At 40.5% G+C, this 23,958-nt stretch overlaps 1 protein-coding gene across 12 annotated transcripts in view; it reads left to right on the top strand.

Annotated features, from left to right (window-relative positions):
- The window catches only part of cep170aa (centrosomal protein 170Aa), a 128,822-nt gene that overhangs the window by 5,847 nt on the left and 99,017 nt on the right, over positions 1 to 23,958 (top strand). For 9 of the 12 annotated variants that reach the window (XM_048601221.1, XM_048601217.1, XM_048601215.1 and 6 more), the window contains exons 2-3: positions 21,993 to 22,136; positions 22,696 to 22,728. In XM_048601221.1, coding sequence (XP_048457178.1) covers positions 22,032 to 22,136; positions 22,696 to 22,728 — 138 coding nt within the window. In that variant the 5' untranslated portion in view covers positions 21,993 to 22,031. The remainder of the gene's footprint in view (positions 1 to 21,992; positions 22,137 to 22,695; positions 22,729 to 23,958) is intronic. The other 3 variants (XM_048601222.1, XM_048601223.1, XM_048601219.1) reach the window with 1 other exon arrangement.

Raw genomic sequence — 23,958 nt, 5'->3', positions numbered from 1 at the left:
TTTCTGAAGAAGGGTCTAGGCCCAAAACGTCAGCCTTCCTGCTCCTCTGATGCTGCTTGGCCTGCTGTGTTCATCCAGCTCTACACCTGGCTATCTCAGATTCTCCAGCATCTGCAGTTCCTACTATCTCTGAGGCTAATGAAATAAATGGGCTAAAGGCCCCTTGAAATAAGGAAGACAGTCATTGTCTATCAGTTACTTGTCCACCCAAATGGAATTGGAATTGAAATTCCCAGGGAAGAATGGAGACCTTTCACAGCTTATTTGCAAGCAGCATGTTAAGCCGAGCAATTTTGAGTGTGCAAATTTGATATGGGGAGATTTGGTAGAGATGTTCAGATTTTAATTGAGTAAACAAAGCAAAATTTTCTTAACAGCAAAAAGGGCTGCAAATTTAGAGAAAATTGATAAAGTAATTAGCAAAAGAACCAGGGGAACATGAAGAAATACAGTAACTTATTTTCATCTGGAACATACTGTCTTAAAGGGTGGTGGAAGCTGTTTAAGTAATAACTTGCATGAAGAAATTGGATAAATACTTGGAAAGTATTTTAGAGCTGTAGTAAAAGAGCAGATGTGGGGAAATAATTAAACAGTTTTTTCAAAGCGTTGTAATTCCTACTGCCAGCCAGAAGTGTGACGCTAACAGTTGTGCATGCACACTCGGCCCCACAGTGGCCGTCAGCAAAAGTGCAACTTTGCCTGATGCCAATAGCGAAAGTTCCTCAATCATATCAAGCTAGCACAATAGCTGCCTCTACAGAAGAAGCAACGCTGAGCCCTGCCACACACATCTAACACCAATTAACTTGTCACAATCCACAATAAATCAGGTCAAATTGAGATAAATGAATTTCTAATGGACAATAAATTTTGGCTGCTAAAATACATACTAATGAGTAATAACAATAAAATAAAATTACCCAATCACAAAAGTCTAACTTTAATTAAATATGTCAAATGTGATTCCTGAACATTGATTATTTTAATGGCAGTGACAGCATAAAACTGATAAGGGAAGAGGAATTGGAAAATGCCAAAAGGAGGGAAAATCAGTCACACAGTGAGTACAGAACATCGTCCACTGATCACATCAGTTTAGAGTCGTAGAGGTCTGCAGTATGGAAAGAGGCCCATCTTTATGTTGAAAGTACTTCTAGAGAAAGGCACAATTGAGTTCAAAACTGATTTGTCGTATATCTAAGGATTTGTAGTCTTCCCTGAATGCATCCAACAGTTAATTAAAAAAGATCTATGCATCAAATATTCTTCCAGCCTTGTGCAGCAATCTGTACAAATAAAGAATCTTATTTTCTGAATGCAGCACTGCAAAAGAGACATTCAACGACAGCAAATAGCAAAGTTTGAACTGAAAACAAAAAGTGCTGGAGATCACAGCTGGTCAGGCAGCATCCACGGAGAGAATGACTCTTCATCAGAGCTGAAGTGAAGTGGGGAGGGTGCAGCATTTATGCTATAGCTGCGGGGGAGAGGGCAGAGCTGGGGAGAACGATGTTGATAATTCAGATTAAGTGATCTGATTTCAATCAACATCCTTTTTCCGCCAACACACCAAATCACCACTACTGCACTCACCAGACCCCCCTCCCATTGCATAAATGCTGCCCTGTCATCTAGACTCAAAAGGTTAGCTTGCTTTCTCTCCATAGATGCTGCCGGACCTTCTGTGATCTCTACCATTTTTTGGTTTCAGTTCAGATTCCAGTATCTGCAGTAATTTGCTCCTATATTGAAAAGTTTTGGAGAGACAGGAGGAATGGCAAAGGTAATGGGTTGCACTGTTAAATGAAATGACTACTGTTGTGGAGATGATCTAGGCTCTGATGTAGTCTATTTGGGCAGAGAAAAAATAATCAATGGAAAGAAGACGTTGGTAGGAGTAGTTATCAGACTGCCAAATAGTAGCCCCCAGGTGGGAAAGACTATAAAGCACAAATAATAGAAGCATGTAAAAAGAGTAGAGCAATAATTATGGGTGACTTTCATTTTCACGTTGATTAGCTTCAACAAATTGGAAAAGGTAGCTATGACAACAAATTCGTAGAGCACGTTAAGGTTAGTTTCCTATTGCAATATGTTATGCAGCTAACCAGGGAGCAGGCTGTCTTGTATCTAGTAATGGGTAATGAAGCAGATTTAATAACTTTATCCCTTCAGTAAAAGATACCCTAGGAACTGGTGATCATAACAATAATATTTAATATTCAGTTTGAGAGTGAGAAACTTGGGTTGGAAACAATGGCCTTTCCTTTAAGGGAATTACAATGAGATGAGGATAGAGTTAACTAAAGTAAACTCGGCAGATAGATCAGCAGGGATGAAAGTAAGCAATCAGTGGCAGATATTTAAGAAGGTAATTATTGACTTACTGCCACAAATGAATCCCACAAAGGAGGAAAGATTCTGAGAGGGATAAGCCAACCATGGCAAACCAAGGAAGTTGAGGAAAATATTAAGGTGAAAGAGCATATTGGGAGGCCTAAGTCAATGATAACCCAGAGGACCGGGATAAATTCAGAATCCAGCAAAGGAGGACAAAAAAGATGAAGAAGACACAGAAAATAAACTAAGAGGGCAAACTAGCAAGGAACATAAAAACTGACAGTACAAGTTTCTTTAAATACAGGGCGTTCTGCTATAATGTGTGTTCTGGCAACATGAGTTGGCTATTATGCAACTGACAAATAGGGGAACGCTATTTCTAAAATGTGAACTTGTGTTGGCTATAACGCGATTCTATCGATTCCAACCTCTTTCCTTCAATCCATGGACCCGGGTGCAGTAGCAGCTTTTAAAACTTATTATTTAAGACATACATTTAAGAGGCTGATTGCAGCCTCTGAGGGGGATAAGGACAGTGTTCTTCAGTTTTGGAAGATCACATCAAGAATGCAATTGACATTATCATTGGGTGATGTCAGTAAGGACTGCTTGCTTGCAGTTTGGCAGAAGCTTCTCCCAGGTTTTTAAAAAAAATTTTAAAACCTTTGATCCATCAGAATCGAAGAATGTTGTGTTCTTGCAAAGCAAGTTGAATTTGAGGAAGTGGACAGTGAGGATGTTGAACAGCTGCTTGAGTCCCACTGAGGACCCCTCTACAGCTGATCGACAGCAACTTGTCACTGAGGGGGAAGTGGAAGCTGGAAGCGAAGATGAAGTCCAGGATGCAGCACCACGAAAGCTTTCACACTTCTGTTTTGTCTTCTATTCTGAAGGAAATTGAGGAGCAGTTGTAGCTTTTGAGGTCAATGATTACAATGCAGAACACAGCAGGGCAGCAGTTCGTGGAATAAGATCTTATTTGACACCTGTGAATAGCTTCTTCATAAACTTAGTAAAAGGGCAAAGTAGCAAAAATTGGATATCATCTTTTTTTAAAGCCAACCCCCAAGAAACAGTCAGAAGACAACGGATCATAGCCATCTCTTCTGGATTAAGTATTATTTTGCCCTAACCCTGCAACCACAACAGCACCTGAAGGTGGTGGTGGTGATGATGATGATGACAACAACAACCCTGGGCCCCTGCATTAACAAGAGCAACCTCAAAACCTCCTTCCCCATCAAGTCATTTTGACAATTTTTTTCCAGATCAGGTGTTAAATTTACTTTTATTTCATTTTTAGCTATGAATTAAGCATTTATTCAAACTGTGCTGTCCTCTGTGTTAGGCTTTTGTGATTTTTTTTTTTTCCCCCCTGCTTTTCCCATAGGTCCCATTATTTCTATAACGCGATTTTCCGTAATGCGATGTTGCGCAGGAACGCATCTATCACGTTATTGCAGAGTCCCCTCTATGTAAAAAGGCAGAGATAGGTCAAAATGAACATAAGCCCCTGAGCAAATGAATCTGGGGAGATGGCTTTCGGGAATAAGGAAATGGCAGAGGAGTTGAACAGATTTTGCATCAGTTTTTATCATGGATGACACTTTGAACATTCCATAAATATAATGTACCATCACCATCTTTTAGAAAAAAATAGGATTTGACAACCTAATGGGGTTAAAGGCAGATAAATCCCCTGCCCCTGTTGGCTTGCATCCTAGGATCCTGAAAGAGGTAGCTACAGAGTGTGGATGCATTGGTTATAATTTTCCAAAATTCCTTGGATTCTAGAGAAGTACCACAAGATTGAAAAGCAGCTAATGTGACACCCCTGTTCAGAAAGAGAAGAAGGCAAAAAGCAAATAACTATAGGCTAATTAGTTTACAATATATATTAATGAATTGGAGGAAGAAATTGAGTGTTCTGTAGGCAACACTAATTTAAGAAGGAGAACCCAAGAGCAGAATATTATTTAAATGGAGAAAAGCTGCAGAAAGTTGCAACACAAAGGAACTGGGGGGCAGCAGGTGATCAGGAAGGTTAATGGTATGTTGGCCCTTATTTCAAGGAGTTGGAGCATTAGTGTAGGGAATTATTACTGCAACTGGACAAAGTACTGGTGAGGCCAGATCTGGAGTTCTGTGAGCAGTTTTCATCCCCTTAATTAAGGAAAAACATAATTTCATTGGAGGCAGTTCAGAGAAGATTCACTAGGCTGATCCTTGATATGAAGGAATTGCCTTATGAGCAGAGGCTGAACAGGTTGGGACTCTAATTCTTCTAAACTCCAGTGAGTAGAGGTGATCTCATTGAGAAATATAGGATTCATAAGTGGCTTGACTTGGGGTAAAGGCTGAGAGGATGTTTCCCCTCATAGGAGACTCTAGGTCCAGAGGACATAGTCTCAGAATAAAGGGGTGCCAATTTAAGACTGAGGGTTGAGTGCCTTTGGAACTCCTTGCCACAGAGATCTGTGGGGACAGAGTCTTTGTGTATATTTAAGGCTGAAGTAGATTTTTGATCAGTAGGAGGCTATGGGGAAAGGGCAGGAAAGTAGATGTGAGGAATGTTGAATCAACCATGAACCTATTGGAAAAACAGCAGACTTGAGGGGCTGAATGGCCTACTGTTCCTATTTCTTATGGTCTTATTTCAAAGGACATTAACTTTCTAAGACAGTTTCGGACCATCAAATAAACAGCTTTTATATAAATGCCATATTCCCCCCTAGCAGGTTATGGCTTTGTGCGAGAGCCTGTCATAGTTCAGGTAGCTCAGTTAGATGATAATTGGACTCAATTCCAGGGCCATTCTTTTGATTTCTGCACAGGATCTTCAATTCTTCTAGTACTCAATAGTTTTTTAAAAAAAAAAAATGCAAAAAAATCCATTCTCCACAGTTTGACGTCATTGCAAGTTAGAAATCTGTTACTGTAGGTCAGAACACAAGAACAGTAGTAGGCCATTCAGCCCCCTTCATGTTCCGACATTCAGTGAGATCATGGTTGATCTGTGGCTTAACTCCATATACTTGCCTTTTGCCCAATATTCCTTAATACTTTTGCTTAACAAACATTGATCTCGGATTTAAAATTAATAACTTATCGAGCATTCACTACCATTTCTGGGAGAGTTTTCCAAACATCTACCCTTTATGTTAGAAATGCTTCCTAACATTTCTGCTGAATGGTCTGGCCCTATTATTTAGACTATACTCCCAAGTTCTGGAATCCCCAGGCAGTGGAAATAGTTTATCTTCATCTACCCTGTCTTTCCCTGTTAATTTCTTGAAGACATGGATCAGATCACCCCTTAGCCTTCTAAGTCCTAGAGAAAGCAGGCCTAATTTATATAACGTCTTCTCAAACTTCTGAAGTCCAGTAATCATTCTTGTGAACCCACGTTGTACTCTCTCAAGCCAGTCGTCTTAAGTGTTGTACCAAATTCTGCTCACATTACTCCCAAGTGGGTCCAATCAGGGTTTTGCATAAATTCAGCATCCTTTTAATTTGTTGGTCATTGTCACTGAATTCACAGCACATCGTACAAAAGGAACAGCTGATAAATGATTGGTACAATCAATGCTAGAACAGAATTGGTTAAGGATTTCAAAATATTGTTAGGCTGTGTCAAACAGTCTTGTTCACTTTTAATGTAGCAGCTGGCACAGATGGATGTTGCACATGTGCGGGGAATCTGGCACAACCATAGTGTTTATCCTATTATATTGTTCTGTGAAGGACATTTGTAACAAGGTTAGCAGTATTTCTGCAGTGAAAGTTTGCTAAATGTGGATCAACCTGTTTGACCTTCCTAAATGCATTATCTCCCACTTATCAGAGTTGAACTCTGTCTGGCACTTTGCTGCCCACTCCACCAACCCATCTATATTATATCGGAGCTTACAGCTGTCCTCAAAGACAACTTTGTCTGCAAGTTGCCCAATTGTGCCACCTGTTCCCAGGTTCAAATCTAAATCATTAATGTATTAAACAGCTGGGGTCCCAACACCAAGCTCTGCAGAATACCGCTTGAAACTGTTTTCCATTCATAAGGGCAGCCATCAACCCTTGCCCTTTTGTTCTTGTTATTAAGCCAACTTGGGATCCATTCAACACGTTACTCTGTATCCCATGGGTTTTACTTTTTTTGACCAGTCCACCATGTGAGACCTTGTCAAATGCCTTACTAAAATCCATGTAGACAGCATCCATTGCACTGCCCTCATTGATCCTCCTTGTCAATTCTTCGAAGAATTCAATCAAACTTGTAAGGCATGACCTTCACTTAACAAAACCATACTGACGTTCCCTGACTAGTCATTCTCATTCTCTTACATGTCTGATCCACATAGCGATGAGAAAGTGATTGTCCTGCCTGTAGTTGCCAGTCAAACAAATTTCCAGACCACTCCGTGATTCCTCAATGAAGGATTCGGGTAATTCTCGAGGGAGATACTGCTCAATCTGATTGTAGAGCAATTCGCTGCTCACGACCTCATTTATGGCCGGTGCATCATACTGCATCATTTTTTCTCTGAACCATTGTTCCCGAATTTCCCACTGTGTCATCTTTTGACTTCATCCTGATCATTGTACCCTGGACTTAGTCCTTCACTAAAGTGATAGTTTATCCGATCTCTCGACTTTTTCTAACATTTTGCTCACCACTGAAGTAAGACTATAATTATTTGACATTTCCTTTTCCTTTTCATTCTTTTGGGGTACAAATATTTGGAAGAAATATTCCTTTGTACATTAATTTATTGCCACTTTTGACTTATTGGCATACTTTAGGGCTGTACCCATTTCTTCGGCTACTCCTTGCTCTTATTACTGTAAGACTTTCTTGCTATTCTGATTTGCATATGCAACTGTTAATTTAAGTTCTTTTTTCTGCTTCTCTTTTTAGATATGCTTCTGAACATTACAGTCTTGTTTCACCTTGCCTGATTTCCTGAAAGAGTTTTATAGTTTAATTACTTTTTGCATTTTTAATTGTTTGGGTCTGTCGGCGTGCAGTTGTTCAGTTTGTATTCATTGTGCATGATTAACAGGTATGCATGTAGAATTATTGATTGTGCTATGCTGCATTACTTATCAATTCTCTTAAGCTCTTCCTTTTACTAACTGAAGTTTAAAATGAGCAACGTTGCCATAGTCACTTGGTACTTGAAAGTTGAGAATATAAATTGAACTTAATTATTCAAGCGGTCGTTTGGAGACTAAATAACTTTTATTCCCCATATGGTATCTGTTTCAGTTAGCATGAAATTAACATCTGCACTGCATCCCGTTTCTCTGAACACTGGGTGATGAAGCAGTCACGCACATGATTTCTGACTCGGACAATGATTGACATTGCCATCCAAATTTTGTGTTTTCTCAATTGAAATTCCCTATTCAGCAATGTCTTTGATACCATCTTTTTTAAAAAGTCTCTTTCATTTCAGAAATTGCTGGAGAAACTCAGCAGGTCTGGCAGCATCTGTGGCGAGAAAGCAGAGTTGACGTTTTGGGTCCAGGTTCTGAACAACAGTCACTAGACTGAAAATGTTAACTCTGCTTTCTCGCCACAGATGCTGCCAAACCTGTTGAATTTCTCCAGCAATTTCTGTTTTTGGTTTGGATTTCAAGCTTCCACAGTTGTTTTGTCTTTTTTTGTTTTTATCTTCCTGCTCATTTTGACTTAAGTCTGTAGCACTTTCCTAATTTTATTCATTCTTTTACTGTAATAGAGTTCCAGCAGGAATAATTTGCCCAAAGTTTTCTACTTCATAAAGATTAACGTCTTGAGACTTCCAGTTAATCCTAATCTACTAGAACGTGATCGCTACATTTCCTGAACCCCGTGTTAGAAATTCAGGTTCAGGGAACTTACTAAGCCAAAGACTTTTTTTAAAAAAAAAAAAAAAAAAATCAGGCTTCAGTTCTTGTGATGCTGAAACCATTAGAATGCGTTAGAATCCATTTTGCAATACCAAGCTACCTTTGATAGATCTTACTGTAGATTTGTCTTCCCTAGCTCTCTAAGTAATTAGCAAGTAGTTTCAAAAGTTAAAAGAATGTTATCATTCATTGCAACAAGAATTTAGTACAAAAGTAGAGAGGTTATGTTTTAAGTTATACAGCACTGGTGAGACCAGGTTTGTGGGAACAGGTGGGGCTTGAAACTGGGCCTCCTGGCTCAGAAGTAGGGATATTACCGCTGCACCACAAATGCCCTCAATTTGTAGATTTATTTTGTGAAATAAAGACAATCTCTCTGAATGCCTTGAGTTGACTTCTATTTTTCTGACTTTAGGATAATATAACATGGCTAAGCACAGCAACATATACACAGACAGTAGCCGTCTATCTGATCTATTCTTTATAGACTTGATTATTCTAATGTTCACTTTGCTGGCTGTCCAGACTCGACCCTCTAACTTCAAAGTCATCCAAAATTCCTGTCTGATTCCTAACCTGCACCAAATTCCATTAATGCTTCTACTCTATCCATGCTGATTTGATCTAAACGATATCTTGATTTTAAAGTCCTCAGCCTTGTTTTCAAAATTCTCAGGCTGGGCCCAGCCATCTCAAATCTTCCTCACTCCTACTTTCTCCAAGATATCTGCACTTCTCTCGTTCTGGCTTCTTGAACATTACTGAATTTTAACAACACCGTAATTGTTGCCATTCCCTTCTGCTGTGAGCTTTAAGAATTCCTTAATAAGCTTCTGCCTCTTTACCTCACTTTCTTTCTTTAAGGCACTCTTTAAAATCTGGCCTTGCCAGTCAACTGTGAAGGTAAGACAAGTGAACTGTAACGCGGTATTCTGTCACGATGTTAGGATAGGGGACTGAGTATAATTTGAAATGTAAAGATGATGTCAGGTACATGAGAAGGTGGAAGGGGTCCATTCAGTGATCGGACCCTCCAGTATCTCAAAAACATATGTAAACATTGGAATTGTATGTATAAGAGAGTTGGATAGAGTCAAAGTCCAAAGCTTTTTGTTTTGTTTATTTGATACGTAACTGTACAGAACCAATCTGCATTTGTCACAATGTGTACATATACAAGATTTTTTATGAGTAAAGTATATTTTTAAAATAAAAAAAAAAGAAGGCGCAGCCCAGCAGGTGAGGAAGCAAGATTAGAAACTAAAGTCACGTGAACAGTAGGGATGCAGTTTAGGTAAAATTCTGTGGCAAAAGACATACAAATAATTGTAATGGAAATGAACTGTGAAGATTATGCTCATCTTTGAGGCAGAAAACCAGATCAATTGAATACCTAGTACAGTTTTGAAACTGAAGACTTTTGGCTTCATTAAGTTAAATTTAACATCACATCCAGTATGTCAGTGCAGACTTATGGGCTGTGCAAAGAACCCTGTTTGTTGACAATGATCTAAAACCCAACAATAAATTCATGGTCGACAGGGCAACAGTATTACCAGCCCTCTTGTATGCATTGGAGACAAATGTAATATAGAGTAGATACCTCAAAACCCTTGAAAAATACCACCAGTGATCCCTTCATGTAATCCTGCAATTTCACAGGTAGGATAGGGGCTTTAATATCAAAGTCCTGTTCAGGCCAACATCCCTCCGATCAAGGTTCTCGATATGGCCGATCAGCTGCACTGGGATGGTCACATTTTCCACGCGTCTGACACTGGACTTCCAAAACAAGTTGTCTGCTGTAAGCTACATCGTAGCAGGTAGTTGCCAGGAGGACAGGGCAAATGCTTAAAGGACATCCTCAAAACTTCCCTGAGAAAATGAGTTATTCCCACTGACTCATGGGGAAACTCTAGCTCAAAGTAGAAACTGGAGGAAGGGGCATCTGTGAAGCTGCCAACTATTTTCAGCATCACTGACACACTCAGACAGAGGCCAAGCATAAACAGCTAGAGGAGAATTCAAAAACCTGAGCTTCACACCAGACTGCATCAGCAAATACCACGTATGGCAGGGTTTGCAGATGCCGACTATTTAGTCACCTGAGGACTTGGAACACGAGAATGAAAGAAAGGCATCGTAATTCCTGGAGACTGTCTCAGAAGAAGCAGCAGATAATGACAGTGTGAACAACATACTTTGGGGCAGGATAATTGATCAGTAAAATTCATGGCAGTATAGCTTCCATAATAGATCTAACTTTTATTTAGTCCTAAAGATCTATCATTAGTTGTTGTTTGCTAAGTTCTGTGCTTGAAACTAAACTATCCCTAGAATGGAAGGCATGATTGACAGTGCTATCAAGTGGCATCTCCCATAGCACCTTTTGATACCTCCAGCCTGTACCACCTAAAAGGACAAAGACAGCAGACGTATGGGAGCCCCACAACCTAAAAATTCCCCTCTGCACCACAGACCATCATACTTGAAATTACATCACTGTTACTTTACTGTTGTTGCGTCTACATCCTGGAACTCCCTCCCAAACAGCACTGAGTGTCTCTACAACACAAGGCAATTCCCCACCACCTTCTCCAGGGCAGTTAGGGGTGGGAAATAAATGATGCTGATCTAGCAGTAATGCCCACATCGTGTAAATGGCTTTGAAAAGAGTGCTTAGAGTTGACAGAAAGAGTTGTAGTCACACAACATAGAAACAGACCCTTTGGTCCAACTCATCCATACCGACCAGGTTTCCTAAACTGAACTAGTCCAATTTGCCTGCAATTGGCCCATATCCCTCTAAACCTTTCCTATCAAATTACCTGCCCAAATGTCCTTTGAATGTTGTAATTGTTCTCACCTGTATCACTTCCTGTGACAGATTGTTCCATATACACGCCACCCTCTGTGTGGGAAAAGTTGCCCCTCGGATTCTTTTTAAATTTTTCTCCTCTCTCCTAAAACCTATGTCCTCTAGCTTTGGACGTTGCTACCCTAGGAAAAGACCTTGGCTATTCACCTTATTTATGCCCCTCATGATTTTATAAACTCTCAGGTCACTCCTTCGTCTCTGACTCTCCAGGGAAAAATGTTAAGGAGGGCTGGAACTCAAACCTTCCAGTCCCTGGCGCTGTGAGGCAGCGGTGCTAACCACTGAGCCACCGTGCCATCCTTTAAATTCAAATTTCACCACCTGCTATGGTAGGATTTGAACCACGTTCCCAGCAGATTACTAACCCAGTGCTGTTACCACTAAATCAACACATCCCCTCAGAGAACCTTCTTCACTGTCCACTATACCAGCAATTTTGGTGTCATCCACAAACTTGCTTATTATGCCTCCGAAATTCTCATGCAAAACATTTACATAAATGACGAACAACGGTGAACCTAGCACCAATCCTTGTGGCGCATTACTGGTCATAGGACCCCCAGTCTGAACAATAGCCATCATCCTCTGCATCCTATATTGTATCCAATTGTCTAGCTCTCCCTGGATATCGGTCTACTGTGCAGAATCCTTGTTGAAGACTTTGCTAAAATCATTTGGACAACATCTACATTTCTGACTTCATCGGTCTTCTTGGTCACCTTTTCAAAAAACTTAATGAAATTTGTGAGACATGATTTCCCATGCAAAATGCCATGCTCGTCTTATCTCTCCAACACACATGTTTGCATGCTCATTCCATAAATCAAAGTCAATTCTTTTAATTGTGTTATGTTTCCAAAAACTCGTGCAAATTGATACCTCGGCTGGATATCTTTAAACTAATTGGGCATTATGAATTTCAAACAAAGCTTGCATTGGTGCAGGTAACTTGAACTTTTTATTATGAAATGAGTTAAGGTAGTAATTTCCTAAACATGCATGTTGAGGGGGGATTAAAGAATGTGAGCAGGATTCGAATATGATTAGGAATCTGTTATTGATGTTTCAATTTATTTGGCCTTGATTTGCGAAATGGCCCGGGTATTGCTATTGGCCCGAACACCACTTTTCCTATGCTTAATGATGTTAATGGGGACACTGTTTTGATGGTCAATTGTTACTGTTCTTCATCCTTGAAATGATTGTCCAGGTTTTCTGAATAGCTATTGAGCCAAGCGTAATTTTTCAGAAGAGGGAAGAAAATTAGATGGGGTGTGGGGTTGGGAAGGAAAAGGGAGAAAAGTAAAATTTATGCTGTCTGACATTGTGAATAAAGATTAAGTGGTTCTTGGAATTGTGCAAACCTCAAATATCAGTGGAGATTTTTATTTCCAAATAGGCATCAGTTCTTTAAAAAACATTTTTGAAGAAATGGAAATTGACTTATCATAGAATCCCTAGTGTACAGATATTGGCCATTTGGCCAATCAAGTTTGCACTGTGCCTCTAAAGCCCATCCAGGCTGTACACCCACGCCCCCCCATCCCTGTAACCCAACATTTACCATGGCCAACCTATTTAATCAGCACATGTATCTGGACTTTCAAAAGGCTTTTGACAAGGTCCCACAAAAGGGATTGGTAAGTAAAATTAAAGCTCATAATATTGGAGATAATGTATTAGCGTGGATAGAGAACTAGTTAGGAATAAACGAGTCCTTTTCAGAGTGGCAGGCAGTGATGAGTGGGATACCGCAGGGCTCAGTGCTGGAACCCCAGCTGTTCACAATATACATTAATGACTTGAGCAAAGAAATTGAGTCCAATATCTCCAAATTTGCAGACGACCCTAAAGATGGGTAGCAGTGTGCGCTGTGAGGAGAATGCTAAGAGACTGCATAACGACTTGGACAGGCTGGCTAAGTGGGCAGACACTGTTAGATGCAATATAATGTGGATCAGTGTGAGGTTATCCACTTTGTTGGCAAAAACGGGAAGGCAGATTATTATCTGAATGGTGGCAGTTTAGGAAAAGGTGAAGTGCCACAAGACCTGGGCGTCATGGTGGAACAGTCACTGAAGGTTAGCATGCAGGTACAGCAGGCAGTGAAGAAAGCTAATGGCATGCTTACCTTCATACTGAGAGGATTTGGGTGTAGGAGGTGGTGGGTGCAGTCAACGCATGACTGATGGCGTTGTATTTAAATGCATGCAGTATATGAAACAAGATAAATGACTTTGTATAGCAGATTGAAATTGGGTATCACAGACGTGGCAGCAAGGGGATCGGGCTAGAAACTAAATATCCAAAGATATGTATCGTATCAAAAGGACAGGCAGATGGGGCCAGGGTTGCCTTGTGAATAAGAAATAAAATTAGATCAATAGCAATAAATTATATGAAGTTGGAAGGTGTAGAATCTGTGTGGGTAGAGTTGAGGAACCACAAAGCGGGGGGGGAAATATCCCTGATGGGAGTTATGCACAGGCCTCCTAGCAATAGTCAGGATGTTAGGAAGAAAATAAACTGGGTAATAGAAAAGGCATGCAAGAAAGGCACTATTACAATAATCATGAGGGATTTGAATATGCAGGTGGACTAGGAACATCAGATGTTAGTGGAAACGGATTGCAAGAAAAAGAATGCGTGGAATGTCTACATGATATTTCTGGGGCAGTTTGTGGTGGAACCCACTTGAAAACAGACAATTCTGGATTTGATGTATTTTTGAGGAAAAACTGATTAGGGAACTTAAGGTGGAGGAACCCCGAAAGGGCAGTGACCATAATGAGTGAAAATTCACCCTGCAGTTTGATAGGGAGAAGCTGGAATCCAATTTAAAAGTATTACTGATTGCGTGAAGCTAACTGCAAAGATATGAGGGAGGAGCTGGGCAGAGTTGATTAGAAGGGGAGTCTAGCAGAGAAGATGTTGGCGCAGCAATGGCAGAAGTTTCTGAGGGTAATTCTGGAGGCACAGCAAAAATTTGTCCGAAGGAAGAAGAAACATACCAAGGACTTGATAGAAGTTTATTAAATAATGAGGGGTATAAATAGAGTTGTCTTCCCCCTCGGATGGGGTGTTTCAAGATTAGGGGGCATATTTTTAAGGGAGAGGAGAGAGAATTAACAAAAGACATGAGGGGCAACATTTTAGAGGGTGGTTCACGTGTGGAACGAACTTCCTGAGAAAGTGGTGGCTGTTGGTACAATTATATATTTAAAAGACATTTGGATAAGTGAATGAATAGGAAAGGTTTGGAGGGACATGGGCCAGGAGCGGGCAGGTGGAGCTAATTTAGTTCGGGATCACGTTCAGCATGGATTGTCTCGACTGAAGGGTCTGTTTCCATGCTGTATGACTCTGACTCTGAGAAGATGCGGCAAGCATAGCTGAAGAGAGAGGTCCGGTGCAGCATAATAGTAAAAGCGAAAGCATACAATGTGATCGAGATTAGTGGGAAGCCAGAGGATTGGGAAGACTGTAAAAACCAGCACAGGATTACTAGAAGAGCAATAACCAGGCAGAAGATTAAGTGTGAGGGTAAGCTAGCTAGTAGTTGAAAAGAATATTGCAAGAGTTTTTTTACATGTCTAAAAGGTAAGAAAGAGACAAGAATGGACTGCTGGAAAATTAAGCTGGAGAAGTAGTAATGGTGGAGGAACTGAATATGTACTTTCCATCAGTTTTCACAGTGGAAGACATCAGCCCATACCAGAACTTTGAGAGAGTTGGGGACAGAGGTGAGTGTAGTGGCTATCACCAAGGAGAAGGTGCGGGGGAAGCTGAAAGGTCTAAAGGTGGATAAACCACCTGGACCAGGTAGACGATACCCCAGAATTCTGAAGGAGATAGCTGAGTAGATTGTAGGGGTATTGTTGATATTTCAAGAATTACTGAAGTCAGGGAGACTCCCGGAGGACTAGAAAATGACTAACGTAAAACCCAGTTTAAGAAGGGAGGGTGGTAGAGGACAGGAAACTTTAGGCTGCTTAGCCTGTCCTCAGCCATTCTTAAGAATTTAAGGGTCCATTATTAAGAATGAGATTGCGGAGTACTTGGAAGTGCATGGAAAAATAGGGCTGAGTCAGCATGGCTTCGTCATGGGGAGATCATGCCTGATAAATCTGTTAGAATTCTTTGAGGAGGTTATGAGCAAGTTAGACAAGTGAGAGCCAGTGGAGATAATGGGGTTTTTTTCAGGATGGCAGGGGTCATTTTTCTTTATCTTACTGAAATTGGCTTGTTTCAAATTAACCCTGTTGTAGTTTTCTTTAGTTTGTTATTCTTGGATTTTTAAATGAGCTGCTGCCGTGCCCTATCCTCTGGTATTTCCTCCCCAAATCTTTTCTGCCCCTCTTTTGTACTTTTAAGATGTTTCTTATAACCTTCATTCTTGACTAAATGTTTGGTCACGCGACCTATTATCCACTTCCGTGGCTCAGGTGTTGCTTACCTGGCATGCGTTGAGATCCTTAATGGCACTAATGGTGTCATATAAATCCAAATTGCTTTTGCTTAACTGAATCAGTTATTTTTGTATGTACGGCTCTGAATTGACCTTGTATATTTTCCCCTGTTCCTGTATGGTGGTTTAAAAGTTAACACCAGGGAATTGTTATTTACCACCCAGGTAGATTCAGCAAATCTTTAACATTGTTTAGGTACTTTGCGAGGCTCTATAAGTACCTTCTGGATCAATGGCTTTAGTGGATCAGAATCCGACAGACTTCCCTATTTGAATCAGAGATAGTAGGAGCCTCTTCTAAGGATGCCTAACCTGAAGAAGTTACCCTCCTCCCTCCGGACAAACCTCAAGGGATCTCTCTCCCACTGCCTCTCCACCTATCCTCTCCTCTATCCCTCTTCTATCCGCCTCCCACTCTCTCCCTATTTATTTCAAAACCCCCTTCCCCTCCCCCTTTTCTGATGAAGGGTCTAGGCCCGAAACGTCAGCCTCTCTGCTCCTATGATGCTGCTTGGCCTGCTGTGTTCATCCAACCCTGCACCTTGTTGTCTCTAGACTTCCCTATTTGTTTGTATTATGATTCTTTGAACCTGCTAGTTGCATTTGAGAAGGCTATATGTTGATAATTCCTTTTGGACAATGCATGAGTTACGTTGTGAAGTGGAAAAGTGCATTTCTTGTGCCTGGGACTCCAGAGGCATTTGAACTAAACCACTTCACTGCAAACATCCTTGACAAAATCCAGAACTCGTCCTCACCCTTAACAACTTCTCCTTCCATTCCTCCCACTTCCTACAGACAACGGGAGTCGCCATGGGTACCCGCATGGGCCCAAGCTATGCCTGCCTCTCTGTAGGATATGTGGAACAATCCCTCTCCCAAAGCTACACTGGCCCTAGCCCCCACCTCTTCCTCCATTACATCGATGACTGTATTAGCGCCGCCTCGTGCTCCCACGAGGAGCTTGAACAGTTCATCCGCTTCATTAACACCTTCCACCCAACCTTAAGTTCACCTGGACCATCTCCGACACCCCTCTCCCCTTCCTGGACCTCTCTATTTCCATCACTGGCAACCACCTGGAAACCAATATCCATTTCAAGCCTACCGACTCCCACAGCTACCTAGAGTACACCTCCTCTCGCCCACCTTCCTGCAAAAAGGCCATCCTCTATTTCCAATTCCTTCGCCTTCGCCGCATCTGCTCCCGAGATGAGGCATTCCACTCCCGGACATCCCAGATGTCCTTGTCCTTGTTTTTCAAGAACTGCAACTTCCCCTCCACAGTGGTTGAAAACGCCCTCGACCATGTCTCTCGCATTTCCCGCAACTCATCCCTCTCACCCCCTCCCCGCAATAATAACCAAAACAGAATCCCCCTCGTCCTCGCGTACCACCCCACCAACCTCCGGATCCAACGCATCATCCTCCGTCACTTCCGCCATCTGCAATCCGATCCCACTACCAAAGACATTTCTCCCTCCCCACCCTTTACCTGCTTTCCGGAGGGATCACTCTCTCCGTGACTCCCTTGTCCGCTCCAGTCTCCCCGGCACTTTTCCCTGCAACCGCTACACCTCCCCCCTCGCCCCCATCCCAGGCCTGAAGAAGATCTTCCACATCAAACAGATGTTCACCTGCACATCTGCTAAAGTGGTATACTGTATTTGCTGTTCCCGTTGTGGCCTCCTCTACATCGGGGAAACCAAGCAGAGGAACACCTATGCTCGGTTCGCACCAAACAACTGCATGTCCCAGTCGTGAAACATTTCAACTCCCCCTCCCACTCTTTGGACGACATGTCCATCCTGGGCCTCCTGCAGTGCCACAACGGTGCCACCCGAAGCTTGCAGGAACAGCATCTCATATTTTGCTTGGGAACCCTGCAGCCCAATGGTATCAATGTGGACTTCGCAAGCTTCAAAATCTCCCCTCCCCCGACCGCATCCCAAACCCAGCCCAGCTCGTACCTGCCTCCCTAACCTGTCCGCCCACCTCAAGCCGCACCCCATCTCCTACCCTGCCCCCTTGACCTGTTCGTCCTCCCTGGACCGACCTATCCCCTCCCTAACTCCCCACCTACACTCACCTTTACTGGCTCCAATCCTGCCTCCTTGACCTGTCTGTCTCCTCTCCACTTATCTTCTCCTTTATCCATCTTCTATCTGCCTCCCCCTTTCTCCCTATTTATTTCAGAATCCCCTTCCCCTCCCCCATTTCTGAAGAAGGGTCCAGACCCGAAACGTCAGCTTTCCTGCTCCTCTGATGCTGCTTGGCCTGCTGTGTTCATCCAGCTGTACACCTTGTTGTCCCAGAAGTGGGTTGAGTTTGTTTTAGCTATTAACTGAACAACATTGTTTAAAAATTGTTTGCATCCCTTTTAACTGAAGAACAAAAGGTGTTGCTGTTCTTTTAAAAGCTGTGATGTTTGGTCTATTTATAAAGCTGAAAAGGTTATTTAGATGTGAAGTAAGCTTCAGGGGTATCTTTCTTCATCAGATCATCTTTTCTTAAAATGAAGAGTTAATTTTATTTTTGAATTCATGTGTTGTGTACTTTGGAGAAGCGTTATCATGTTTTAACCCTACTTTAAATTCTGACCACTAATGACTTACTGTTTTAATATGTTCATTTTTTTCTATTTGAACACTAAATTTTCAACTTAAAGATGCTAATGATGAGCTTTCTTTTGTTGAACGACATTCAAGAAGTCAATACTTATATTCTCCTTCATAGTAATATTTCCCATTTAAACCTGAACTCTTGTATCTGTCATGAGAGAGAATTCATTAGGTTTTGTCCCATTAGGGAAGTGATTTCTTTATAGAAGCGAGATCTTCTAAAAAGCTGCATTTTTGGGGAAAAAACACTTGAGAAGATTTGGAGTCTAATTTCATTTGTGAACTAAGCGTAAGCAAAGAAAAATTGTACATGATTATGCTAACTACTTGAAATTGTTCCCTGCTAAGTTTTATGACAGCAAGGATTAATTTTTCATGAACTACTTGATCAAGATGGCAAGTCATGTAAATCGTAGAAAGGGCCCTGTCAGTGTGATTTGAAATTGGTTACAGATGTCAAAGAGTAGCCACTGATGCCTTATTTTCTTTCACATCCTTTCTATTTGATTATTAATCTGATAAATATTGGCATACTTCCAATATTTCGACTATTCAGTATCCTAACAAAGCATTTCTTGGTCGGAATGTAACACCCACTAGCTCCACAGTCTTGGAGAAGTGCATATTCTTAACTTCTGACCAGATACAAGTGAGAAGAAACCATGATACTGGCGAGTTGCAAGACCTTGCATCATCCAGCTACTGTAAAATTTTACCCAAAGATGTTGTTGCTCATGTTTTTCTAAGCTTACTGTGATTCCATTAAGTTTAAACAGTTGTAGGAGAGAAAGTTAGTGCTGCTGACTTTACTTCTAGCATTGATTTATTAATTTGAAACAGCTGTACCCCCAAAGGGACAATATAATTTCATTGTATAAGATCAGTATTAGAATATTGGCTTATTGAGGTTCTCAACATATAGTAAATTAGCCACAAGCCTCCAAGAAGTACATCTTTTAAGACTGAACAATGATGATACAGGAAAGAATTGCTGCCCTGCAGTTGGAAAAGGAAAATAACTTTTATTCCAAAAACTAGTGAAGATTATCAATTTTTCAGATTTTGACATAGTATTCAGCTGATGCAATTTTTTTGTGGATTAGATTGCTTTTAAACCACAGAGAAAAGGCTGTCCTTTGTGCTTAGACATTAAGAGGAAATGAAATTCTAAGGGAAGTCATGTCACTTTTTTTAATTGTCTGTGATCTGAATTGTAGAGCGGTACTCTTGGATTACTTCATTTCTTGAACTTGGTGAAAGACATTTATGACTAAGTTTATGGCAGTAGTTTCAGAACACGGCAAGTTATCATATTGCCTAGTCACAATTTCAAGGTCAAAATAAATTTAACAATAGAATTTAAAAATAACTTATTGCTTATGCGAAACAGCATTTTTTTTTAAAAAGTCATGTAGGCAGAATTCACCCTTGCCCTTTTGGCCACACCCCCTGCCAGATATTTCTTCCATAGCCAGTTAGCCAGAATATATGGTGTACGGTCCTCAAGTATCACCCAATACCAATGGAAAATATTTTGCATTCCATGGAGGGAAAAGTAACCTGTCACCATTTTAGTAGAGCTATTTTATCATTGATTCTTAAAAAAAATGCACTTTGCCATTTGGGGAAACTAGCATTAATAATTACAAGAGACAACAAGGTGCAGAGCTGGATGAACACAGCAGGCCGAGCAGAAAGGCTGACGTTTCGGGCCTAGACCCTTCATCATAATTACAATATTATTTGTTTTGTGTCCACAAACACAAGGAACTATTTTAAAGGGCAATCTGTTATTACAGTTTCATGAAACACTGTTGTTCATTGTCAGTTGAATGGAACTCATTAGCACTTGAAATGCAGTGAAGCATTGATAATAGCCACAGCTGTCCAAAGAGTTCACACCTCTCTGGGAGGGAAAGAACAGCAGGTCTCAGCTGAATTTCAAAGCAGAATCCTGTCAATCCATGTAAGAAAGCAGGCAGTTTGATTTTTTTTTACAAGTGCCAGAGCCATTTTTAATTCAGCCAGAGCCATTCAAACCATAGTAGAAAAGATAATAACAGTGTCACAACATTTTGTAATACGTTCCAGTGCATTGTGGTGCCTTCTCCATTTGAAATAAGACTGTAATACATGGCAATCTAAGGATTAAGTTACCTTTAAAGGACAGATCTGTATGATGCATGTGTGCATTACAAACTCATCCATGTTACAAAATAGTACATAATAATGGCATTTAAAGGTGAAAAAATACTTCATGCTTACCTTTTTAGAATGTTCCAGAATTCTCACCAATTTCCATTTTCTTCTCCAGCACTCAAATCTAGTGTGCTTTTAACTGGTCTTCCAAAATCCTACACCAGCAATGAAAATGGTGTGAATGATTTTAAAGTAGGAAACCTGTTGTTAGGAGGAGGAGGTTTACATTTTGCTCATTAGTAACTCTGGATCTGCGAAAAAACCAGGACACACTGTCATGGTGCCAGGGGCCAGCAATGTGGAGAAAAATCAGATTCCAAAGAAAAACCAAGTGTGACCATTCGCATGTAGAAATGCATTTCTGTACCCAAATAAAAATTCTGCCCAGTATCTTTCTAAATCAATTTCATTAAGTCAGTGCATAGCAGAAATAGTCCAATTTGGCAATTGGGGAAGTTGCGAGAATCACAATTCAATTGTGGGCTCTGGGCCTTAGAATTTTCCTTCCAGTACAGTGTAAAAGAGTATCTTCTGGGCAGTTAAGGATTACCTGTTTTTGGTGCTGAGACATGCCTCTGATTCTAGATTTGAAAATTGTTTTTCTGCTAACTATCTGTTAAATTAGCAATCATAGTAACTGTCCTTGCTGTTTTTTTTTTTGCTGGAACTTTAATCATTTTTGGGACGAGGGCGTCGCTGGCTAGGCAGCATTTATTGCCCAACCCTAAATGCCCAGAGGGAAGTTGAGAGTCAACCACATTGCTGTGGGCCTGGAGTCACATGTAAGCCAGACCAGGTGAGGATGGCAGTTTCCTTCCCTAAAGGACATTAGTGAATCAGATGGGTTTTTCTGACAATTGACAGTGGATTCATGGTCATCATTACATTCTTAATTCCAGTTATTTGTTGAATTCAGATTCCACCATCTGCCATGGCTGGATTTGAACCCAGGTCCCCAGAATGTTATCTGGGTCTCTGGATTAACAGTCCAGCGATAATACCACTAGACCATTGCCTCCCCTCCTAATCCCAATTGTACTTAGCATTTCTACTTTTCCACAGAACAGTAAATCAGCTCCCTCTGAGGTAGTCTTCTGTGCAGCAATGATGTATTCATAGACTCTGAATGATTTCTGTATCATACATCACATTTACAAATGTTAAACAATAAAGCCACTATTTGAGTGGCTGAAAGTAATGCATCTGTTGTGATGCAATTGTTCAGTTTACAAATGACTCTTGATGTTATGTGGGAAGAATTCGTGTGTGTAAAATACAAGTTCATAGTAAGTCAGAGCGGTATGTAAAAAGGAAATGTACATTTAGTTGCTTTTGTTGTTTTAATCATTGGCTGTTAATTTTCAGATGCTGCAAGTACCAGGCAGCTGCAGCTTTTATCAACTGGTGGCTTGTGTATAAATTTCCAGCCTGTTCAAATCCAACAGTCTCTGTCGTTTCCTGTGATGACTTATGACATCTGGTTTTAATCAGCACACAGAATCCACCGACATTTATAGAACGATGCATAGTATTCTTCTAGTAGCACTTGAAGCATAAGTCAACCCCTAAAACTGTCTTTTTCTCTCCACAGGATGACGTAGTCTTGAAACAACATTTAGTAACTGCAGAAATGAGCTTAACATCCTGGTTTTTGGTGAGCAGCAGAGGCACACGCCACCGGCTGCCACGTGAGATGATCTTTGTTGGCCGGGATGATTGTGAATTGATGTTACAGGTAACTAGCTTAAGAAATGTGCATCTAAAGGTCTGTTCAAATGGTTTTAAAACTTTTGATGCAGCTATACACAACAAAATCAAATTGCCAGCATGATAAGTCTGCTTAACTAATTTACTTTTTGCTTGAATCTCTTTGAAGGCATTTATGAAAATAATTTATGCTGTTTACACTGGAGTATCATATGAGTCAGTAAGAAAATCGAAACTCTAGACATCAATTTGACTCCGAATATATTTCCTCTCTGGATATGTTCAGCTTGGAAGACGGAAGCAGCAGATTTGAATTATTTCCAAAATTACTGCCACATCTCATATTAGTCTGAAATCCAACTTCCTCACTTTAAATTTAATTGGCCTAGTGGGGTAATTTTTTTTTTGAACATGGATCCATTACCATCTTCTTGTATGCCATGTATTTCTGTTCATTTCTGTTTCTATTGTTTACCAAAAGAGTTAACCCCCAGGTGTTTTCCAGCAACTCAAAGCTTTTGTTTTATTTTTCCCTCCTCTTTTATGCATTTTTATTTTGGATAACTTCATGTTTAAATTTTTTCCAGATGGCCAAAGTGTGCAAAGTCCTGCAGATACGAGTGAGTAGGAAGAATATAAAAGTCTTTCTTTTAGGATTGGAGTTTGTTTCCTAAAGTTGTGTGCCACATTTTAGTGAAATAGAATCATTTCTTTAGTTAAAAATTATCACAAGACTTTAGTACAGTGCAAGTCAGCACTTAGACTACTTTTGTATTACTTTTCTTCCTTTAGCAACAACGTGAAGTTGAAACTCTAAGTTTAAAATGAATTATGAGTAGAAAACCTGGCCTGCCATGAAGGTGTTTGAAGAGGGATTAGGTAGAATCCTTGATCTCGCATCAATTGCCCTAGATTAACGTTAAACTCATAGTTGAGATAAATATCTTCTCTTGTACTCTCGCTATAAAGGATTTTAAATAAAAAGTATTTGGTCTCAGCCCAGTTTGTGGACACAGACCTATTGTCAAATTCTGATCCTAATTTGGTATTATATTGACCGTCTCATTCAAAGGCCATAAGGAAAATTAATGGAAACATGAAAAATAGGAGCAAGAGTAGGCCATTTGGCTCTTCGAACCTGCTCTGCCATTCAATATGACCATGATTCATCATCTGACTCTGCAGCTTGTTCCCACTTTCTCCCCATATCCTTTAATTCCTTTAGCCCTGAAAGGATGAGTTTAACCTTTTATTTCCTCTTGGACCTGATGAGACTGAGGTTTTCTTTTTAAATGTTTATTCATGTACACATGGGAAACATACACTTGAAAAAAATGGTGTACAGCTTCAATCTTTATTACAAGACCAAAAGTTTTACACTATTGTTACAGATAACAAGCTTCCAATCAACAGTTTGATTAGGAATTATTATCTGCATAAAAGGTTACACATTTGCTCATTCATATATCTGTCCAACCCTGTTCTCTGCGTCTGCATTCCAGGTTAGCACACCTGACTATATTATCCAATCATATAGTATTTTCACATCTTCTGGACATAGGTACATCATCTGGCCATAAGTGCATACTTAGTGATTGCAGGTCAACGTATACTTTCTATATTTCTTTCTGTCCCTCCTATTGCCTATACTGTTTATTTTTCTCTTCAGACCCTAAGAACTGTATCTAATTCCTTGAAAACATTCAATGTTTTGATATCAGAAATAGTAGGAACTGCAGATGCTGGAGAATCTGAGATAACAAGGTATAAAGCTGGATGAACACACCAGGCCAAGCAGCATCAGAGGAGCAGGAAAGCTGACGTTTCGGGCCTAGACCCTTCTTCAGAAA

The sequence above is a fragment of the Rhincodon typus genome, chromosome 9 (assembly GCF_021869965.1).
Source record: "Rhincodon typus isolate 14 chromosome 9, sRhiTyp1.1, whole genome shotgun sequence".
NCBI lineage: Eukaryota > Metazoa > Chordata > Chondrichthyes > Orectolobiformes > Rhincodontidae > Rhincodon > Rhincodon typus.
This window is presented reverse-complemented; position numbering and strand designations above follow the sequence as displayed.